Source organism: Cyprinodon variegatus, unplaced genomic scaffold (genome assembly GCF_000732505.1).
Source record: "Cyprinodon variegatus isolate N-32 unplaced genomic scaffold, C_variegatus-1.0 Scaffold2067, whole genome shotgun sequence".
Taxonomy (NCBI): domain Eukaryota; kingdom Metazoa; phylum Chordata; class Actinopteri; order Cyprinodontiformes; family Cyprinodontidae; genus Cyprinodon; species Cyprinodon variegatus.
This window is the reverse complement of record NW_015152520.1, coordinates 45835-54573: the sequence shown is the minus strand read 5'-3', so window position 1 is coordinate 54573 and position 8739 is coordinate 45835. Positions and strand designations below refer to the sequence as shown.

The 8739-nt window shown below is 37.2% G+C and overlaps 1 protein-coding gene across 1 annotated transcript in view; it reads right to left on the bottom strand.

Annotated features, from left to right (window-relative positions):
- Nucleotides 1-3296: 3296 nt before the first annotated feature.
- Nucleotides 3297-8739, bottom strand: part of LOC107105110 (pyrin-like) — a 14864-nt gene continuing 9421 nt past the window's right edge. The window contains exons 2-7 of the mRNA XM_015405223.1: nt 6722-6835; nt 6373-6520; nt 6219-6245; nt 6008-6072; nt 5777-5899; nt 3297-4593 (exon numbers count right to left, since the gene is read on the bottom strand). Coding sequence (XP_015260709.1) covers nt 4207-4593; nt 5777-5899; nt 6008-6072; nt 6219-6245; nt 6373-6520; nt 6722-6835 — 864 coding nt within the window. The 3' untranslated portion in view covers nt 3297-4206. The remainder of the gene's footprint in view (nt 4594-5776; nt 5900-6007; nt 6073-6218; nt 6246-6372; nt 6521-6721; nt 6836-8739) is intronic.

Below are 8739 nucleotides of genomic sequence, written 5' to 3'. Positions count from 1 at the left end.
TAGTCTGTAGGATGGAAAGATCAGGGATTTCAAAGGCTGCACTCTGGTCGAGAAGAAAAAGGACAAATAAAACATCAGTCAGCAGTGAGGAGGAGTATTTTTTTTTTTTTTAATCCTGTGGTAGTTTCCAAAATCAAATTAAAACTCTTTATCCAACCTTTTGTATGGTCAATTTAATTTCAGTTGACTGGTGACTGTTTAAAAAAAAACTTTGAATATGAAGGGTAGATTACAGATAGGATGAAGATTTTTGAAGTGTGAGGTGTCGAGACCTGTTCTTTTAGTGACAGGAGTAATGGTCACAGGTTTAAATGCAGCAATGGCAACACAGAAGACAAAGAGTAGTGGATAATAATGCTGGTAATGATTGACATCAGAGAGAGAGAAACAGGTTTTAATAGGGAATGCCATTAAAAGATCAACATAGCAGGAAGATGTCAACATCAGAGAGGAGGGAAAATAACAAGAAGGAAGGTAACAAGAGTCCAACAGACATGCTGGAGCAATGGTTTGGTCAAAGCACCTGATGGAAAAATAATTTTGGTTGAAACAATTTTACTAAATAACAGAAACCCAAGGAGAGCATGTGTGGGTTAAAGGGTACGGAGATTTAACCAACTGGTCAAAAGGGAGAGTGGTCTGAAAACTGCCTGCTCTTATCGGATGATGCAAGGACCACAGTATGTGAGGCTCTACCTTCTTTTCATCACTAAACATGAAATCTTAAATAAATATAAATAAAGTTGAACTATTTAACACATATTTTATCCTTAGCTGTAGTTGATAACACCAGCAGTATCATTCTCCTATGAGAGAGGAAGAAATAACCTAAAAAGATATTGGCTAGTTGCCATGTTATGTAAGCAAAACTTTTCTCACACAAATACCAGCCGCCTGGTGCTGCTAATGGCTTCTACTTTGTTAGCATTAAAGTTTTACCAATACTGAAACAGAGAAAAAAGAACAGCTTTCTGAGGAAGAAAGGTCTACTGCTCCACCTTACAACTATGCTACAGTACTGCAAAAAATAGAAATCTCAATAAGTAATTTTTTCTTAAAATAAGTGCGTTTTTCCTTGAATTGAGGAGGTAAGTAAGACACTTTGCCAATGGAACAAGACAATTTCCTTTTAAAATAAGAAAAAACAATTTTATCGTCTTATTTCAAGTAAATATTATCTAACTATCTTATTTTAAGAGGAAAAATACTCATTCCATTGGCAGATCATCTTATTTACCTGCTCAAATTAAGGGTAAATATACTTAATTTAAGAATTTTGTACTTATTTCTGGATTGTTTTTGCAGTAAGATCAATAATGATCCAGATAAGACTTAGTAACTTGATGTGCACTGATACACACAGGCATGTGCTGACAGCGGTGGATGCTAGGAGGATAGCCCGGGACTTCACACAGCATGACAGGCTGAACCACTTCAGGGAGTTTTAGAGCAGAGTTATGCTTGACATTTCTTTTAAAACTACCTTTATGCTTATAACCTATATTTTATCAGCTGTGATTTAATAATCCTAAGTGGAAATAAATTGGGCATTGGGTGGGTAAATTTCAGAAAAAAGTACAAAAATAAACACTGTGTAAATATCACGTTCAGGGACAGCAGCCTTTGTCAGCAATGCATTTTGGTGTCTAGAAAAGGTTTAATTTGTCTAATGGTGTCTTATAAAGAGAATACCGTTGTTTTGTCCATGTCCATGTGCATTGGGTAAAGGTATTTGGAAAAGAGCCCAGTGGGCTATAATAATAGTCTAAGCCAAAACAGTTAGCTCCCTGAAGTATAGGATCCCATTTACGGAGAAGATCGAGCACAGACGACTGATAAAACAAAAAGGATTTTAAGGCATTTATTTTCTCAGGAAATACATTATTAACCTTTAACAGGTTAAAGGTTAATAATGTGAATCTCATGTATAAATGTATGTGTAGATTATCCGTGTCATACAATAATATAATAGCAATTTTAGTAAACCCTGTTTTTAGTACAGTGAGATTTTTCTCAAGATTGTGGAAACATTGGCGTCATCACTTATTTGTGGCTCAGTGACTGTCATGCTTCTTTTTGTTTTCTTTTTCTTTTGTTTTCTTTTGTTTTTACTATGGACCTCTCTTGTGTCTGAAATAAAGATTGATTGATTGATTGATATAGTTTAGTAGCTTACCATATTTTGGGAGGGAAAAGCATAATTTAGGTATTTTTTACCAAATAAAATCAAGGGCGACCTGTATGTATATCTGAATGCACATGCGCAAATGAGCTGATGGTAAGAACAAGGAAGAAGACAAAGGTAATGGCGATGAATGACTGACTTTTCTTCTTGTTAAAGCATAAACTGCACCTTAGCCCAAAAGGTAGACTGAATCTATTTTTTTCTGGTGTCCTGCAGGTTATTGTTATATAGTAGTACATTTGCTACTCATTTAAACAGCCCGGTGCATGTTTAGTACTTGTAGTTAGCAGTAGTTGAGCAAATAGATAAAAATGTATTTAAATTTGTAGCAGTAGCTTGCTTTTCAAACTGTTCAGAAAAGAGAGTTGTTCCCAAACAGCAGTCTTTTTCCTGGTAATGCAGCTTTGTGCATATTCTCTTACATATGGTAATTAACCACTAAAATACCTGCGGCTTTAAATCAGGTGCGCCTAATGTACGGTATGAACAAAACAAGATTTTCCCCCTAATTTTAGCTTGTGCCTTTAACAATTCTTTGCATACATAATTTTTTATTAAGGAATTTATGATATAATCCTTTTCTTTTAAATATCCCAAAGTCTTTGTTTACTCACAGTTTAAAAGTAGAGTAGATATATTTTTAAAATACATGTAAAACTCAATGCAAGAACATTCCTTTGAGATGATAGACAGGGTGGTGTTTAATTTTGTTAAAAATAATAGTCTAAACAGAACTGTACTCTTAACTTCATCAAGAATTTATTTGTGAAAGAACAATGTTTGCACGTCGTGCATCTGCAGTCATGTTGCACAAACAGTACATGGTTTTCTCTTCCTTTATAAGAAAGACTTTATTAATCATAATTAACCGATGTGCATCGGTCGAATGCATAGGTAAATGACCCCACACTGTCACACTATATTTATACAGTTCGTTCTAAACATTTAAAAATTAATCAGTTATTCTCTTGTTTCAAAGTGATACATTTTTCCAGTGTTTAATAACTCAAGCTTCCTAAAAAACAAACATCAAAAAAGCTGTGTGTAGAAAAAAAAGAAAAGCAAAATTAAAAACGTGAAGCTATGCTTCTAATGCAAGAAAAACAAAAACATGATGGAAAGACAGAGAACGAGGATTAATAAGCTGTAAAACCAGATAATCCACTGTTACTGGCTCTGCTGCCAACAATGTTTGGTAACCAAGCATAAAAACTGGAGCACGAAGCTGCTGGTTCCAGGAAGATAAAGAAGCAATAAAGTCCCTAAGATTGACATATACATTTTAAACAAAGGGTATAACAGTGACAGAATACATACTGACGAATGCGGGTATGCAAGGTATTTGATGTACACTTGCTTTGCTTCATTTGGAAAAGCTGCAAGAAGCATGCCAGCAGTCTTTAAAATAAGGTTATAAAAATGCAAACTGTCGGTTGGTTCTTAAAGGAAAAGTCCGGTCACCAAGGAATAACCAATGGGTCATTATTTACACCTAAAACTAATCAGTTTGGATTGATTTAATGAATTAAGAGTTAATCAGTAAAAAAATAAAAACAATATTTTTCACTGAGGCCGTGACCGGCCATTTTTCGTTGTTGGATTGCTAACTTGAAGAGGGAGAATTTGCCATCCAACTTCTGGCCAGAGGAAAAACACGTCATTAATCACTAGATACAGCACTGGGAATTGCACAAAAGCCGATACCGAACCGTTACGTCACAAACCGGTAGGTGGCAGTAGTGTTCTTTGACAACCATGCATGTCTCTGGTAAAGCATATTCAAATTAAATTACTCTTAATTAAAAACACTTAATTTATTGAAAGCTATGTAATCATTTCATACCTAAAGTACTTCCAGAAGTTTGAATTCTGAATATGACCGGACTTTTCCTTTAAGTTTTTCAACATACTCAATGGGTTACTAATAATAAACATAAAAAGTTTAACAAAGGTTAACCAAGTGCTTGTTAAAACCTTTAAAATGCTGTAAACTTCATTATATATCCTTTACTGAATTAACCTTAATGCACTGCAGTCTCTAGAGTGAGCCCAGTTTCCACCGGACAGATAATCAGTGGCGCTGTGTTCCTCCCATTGTCATGAAGGCAGGGATTAAAGTACGGGTAGACAGGCTCTGTAAAACAACACCCTTTGTAGGTGTAGATATGACTCTTTGTATCGGCATTGTAGAAAGACACCGATCCATCTTCATAGTCCAAGTATACGCCCACTTTCGATGGGATTTCCTGAAGCTTTAGGATAACGGATGGTCCAGCACAGGCCCGAAGACTCTCACCCTTCCTCCTGCAGATCGCCCAGTAACCGTTGTCTGGACGGACAGTAATGGAGCCCTTCCTGTTAATGGACTCCTTGGCTACACCAAGATCCCAGTCGGTTTTATCTCCTACCTGTAAAACAAATGCAGAGCACAGAACTAAAGCACGGATGTAACTGCATAAGGAAATTGCTAAATTATTACACAGATCTTTCAAATGAATAATTCCTTAAAACACACTTTAGGAAAACTATTTCTGATAATTGCTACAGCGGTCTGTCCAGAGCGTACACTACATCCCAACCATGGACCTTGTTGAAATATGCTGTTTTGCCATAATATATGTTTTTGAGTAACAAAAAGTACTGTAGATTGAGGATATGACGCCACTGAAATGTTTCTTTGTAGATGAAGCAGCAAAAATCAATCACAAGAATGATGAGCGGCATATGTCATTCTATTATAAGACAAAACAAAAACCACAAACGTACTGTAAAAATTAAGGCTTATAAAGAATGCTTGTTAAAGAGGCATTACAGCATTTCCTTATAATACTGCCACCTGTGACCAAAACACAGAACTGCAGCTCTCTTCTGTTTGTTTTCATAGCTCAGTGTTCTTTATTTGTTCAATGTTCTCTGTTTTTATTTTTTATTCATTTTACGGAGTGGAGTTGCCACTGGTGTCTGAGCATCCATAAAATCCACCTTGATTATAACACTGATTGCTGGGTCGGACAGATATAACATGAACACGCTTGAGGTCAAATCCACAAACAGCTCCAGAACTTCTGACCCAAAGTCAAATGAGGAAAATAGGCTACAATCTTATATATGCATCGGCGCTGATCTACTGAGGAGCCAGTCTGCTCATCAAATGATGTTTTAGTTGTAAAGGGTAAAAAAAAAAGTCTATTTTAAAGATATTTTTCAATAAAAGCTTTATTTCTCTTTAAACTTTTGAGCTTTCTAAGCCTGAGTTTACTTTCTTGTCTGAATAAAATTAAATTGACCAGCAGCTCAATGTCTGATCCTTTGAGTCTCTGCCAGACTACTTACGGATAAGTGTGATACTTACCCAAATTAAATAAAATACTCTATAGATACAAAATTCCAAGCCTTTTGATGCAGCTGGTTATTTTGTTATAATCATTGTTAATAAAACATGCATGATAAACATTTACATTTTAACTTTTTTGTTGTAGTTTCCATCAATATTCAAGATCTAAATTATCTCCACATATGACTTGTTTTTACCACAGTATTTGACTGTGTAGTGTTTGCAGTTCAGCAATGGGTCTAACTCTACCAACCTACCTTAACCACCCAATATCTCCTCCCAAAGGTGTAGCTTTGCTGCCCCAGGACGGCAACACAGGAATCGAACCTGCGGGGGTCCTTAGGGAGCGACTGTATTCCTTGCTGGCCGCTCAGGCTCACCTATGGATCACCAGGAGATTATTACATATTAGCAACAAAAACACTGACATCCAAAAGCCTGAGAAGGGTTTATAGTGACAGACGAAGGCGTCTCACTGTGAAACACACCTTTTTACCATCGGGGGACAGAAGCAACCAGTTGGCAGCAGTTCTAGGATCCAGAGTCACATCCACTAAAAATAAATGGATATAAAGAATGGAAACATCACTCAGTATCAATAAAGTTTCAATCAATAAAAACAAAATTGTTCAGATGCAGAAGTTTGAGACAATTTATAAACTATAGTAAAGGAACCCTCTTAAAGATTCACATGCATACCTGCATAATTGCCAATCTTGTTGATTTCTGAAAAGAAAGAGGGAAAAAACGGTTTTAAAATTATTCAGTGAATTATCTTGGGTGCAACACGGTCAAATCTTTATAAAAGACTTAATGGAGATTTTTCTGTTATGTCAATTGAATAAGTACTGACCTTCTGCACAAAGGTTCTTTTCCAATTCCCGGCAGAGGTCCACCAGCTTGGAGAAACTTGCCCTGACACTTCTAATGTAAATATCAGGCTCAGCAATGACCTCAGACCAGTTTGTGGAGGATGGAGGAGAAGTCAGGCATGGGAAGCTCTGGAAAAAGTAATTTCCAAATGCAAAAAAAATTTACGTTTATTAGGCAGAAAAATGCTGCTGTTGTATATCTCTAACAGGACAAGCAGAGTGAATTAATATCTAATGTGTCTAATTTGCTGCTAAATCTAACCTGCAATCACATTAAAACAAGTAGTGCTTTATGAAAGATTAGTTTACATCATCGTTAAAATGTCTGACCTGCAGGAGATGAAGCTGGTCCTTGGTGTCCTTCAGATATTGCAGCTCACTGCATCTCCTCTGCAGTTCATCGATCTCCTGGTTGAGCTCTTCTATTAGGTCTTCTCCTCTCCTCTTTGCNCAGACAGCAGCAAACCATTTGAAAACAAACGATGCAAAGAGCAGTGCTGCCAACTTAGCGCTTTAGTCGCTATATTTAGCCACTTTTCAGACCCCTAAAATCTAGAGACCCCAAATCTAGAGACTATTTTCTGCCATTATTTGACAAATGAATTAATTGCCTATCATCACTTCAAGTTCATAATAATGCCTTTTTTTAATTTTGAGGCCCTACACATGGCCTTCATACGCTTACTTCACAATGATATGAGCAGGCTTTGGCTGGCACCAATTACACATGCATTTTTTTTCCCAACAAATTTATTACTTTTGCTTTTGGTTATAAGCCACAAACAAAGATGCAGTCTGCAAATTATCTACTCACCAGCATTTATAGTTTCTGCTTGGACCATTTCATCTTTCTTTGTCTTGTGTCCTTCTTTCACAAAGCGGTCAACCCTCTTGCAAATTATACACACAGCAGGAAGTACATTGCCAGACCTCAATGATTTAGTCGTGGATTTCAACCGTTTTGGAGATGGTGGCCGGCTAGTCGTGGATGTGGTTGTGGAAGACTCTTGATCAGAACCATTGTTGTCACCACCACATGCTCCCCGTTTTTCTGCTAGTTTTTCAGCACTGGCAATTGGTTTCTTATCGATGAAACGTTTATAACAAGTTGGATGAAAACCACGTTTTTTTACCTCCAAGAAGCCAGAAAAAGTTTTGTCTGGTCAAGCCGGGGTTGACGTGGAATCGTCATTGTTATTTTTGGCGGACTCATCGTGTACACATACAGCGTCAGCCAACGTGCAGCCGATTCCGTCAATTTCTAGCCACTTACGGGCACATACAACCAGCTTCTTCCAACGAACAACTGCTAGTGGCTGTGTCTGTTCTTTGTCCACCGATGATATGTGTGTGATGCATATATAATCCACATTTTTCTTGCCTTTTCTGTCTGATCCAACGGGAGCACTTCGCTCCATGGGAGACGCAATGTTTGTTGTTGTTCTTCTCTATTCGCTTCTGAAATGGGAGAGCATACCTGAAGGACGCGCTCTGATTGGCTAACAGCTAGGCGGCTTGATTCGAGCATAGATTAACGGTGTGATCAGGCTACCAATATAGTTACACTTTTAAGTAATTACTGTAAAAATACTGGTGCAAAGCGAATGGAGAACTTTTGGTTATGGGCTTAAAATGCACTTAGGATTTTATTGTAGGTGTCATTTAGTAGTCCCTAAATAGGCGGAGCGAACCTGAACGATACTATTGGCTTTGTTCAAAATGTGAATACTCCCATACATTCTCATCTTCATACTTTAGATCTTGTGCTGACATACGGCATAGAATGTGAAGAAATAACAGTATTTCCTCACAACCCTGTCCTCTCTGACCACTTTCTAATAACTTTTAGGATTACTTTACTAGAGTTCTCCTCCCCCAAAAGACTTCCATGTGGCTGCTTTGGCTCAAAAAGGGGGGCTGCAGAAGCCCCCCAGCTGTTATTCACCAAAGCTGCGTGTTCTTCTCTGGTCATCCTATCAGGATGAAATATGGACACTGCTTCCCAATGTCCAAAAAGTATGATCATGGCATATGGCACAATATCCTCCTCCATTTTAGATGTGATTAATCTATCTCTGTTACAAGGATATGTAACAAAGGCTAAGGTTGCTGTAAATAAACCTTTGCTTAAGAAACCATCTCTTGACCCAGATGACTTGGTCAATTATAGACCTATATCCAATCTTCCTTTCTTATCTAAAATTCTTGAGAAAGTAGTTGCCAAACAAGTTTAGAATCACTTACAACATAATGAACTTTTTGCTATATCTGTCTATAAATCCAGATGAAGCTACCCAATTACATAAATTACAGGCATGTCTTGAAGACATAAAAACCTGGATGACTCT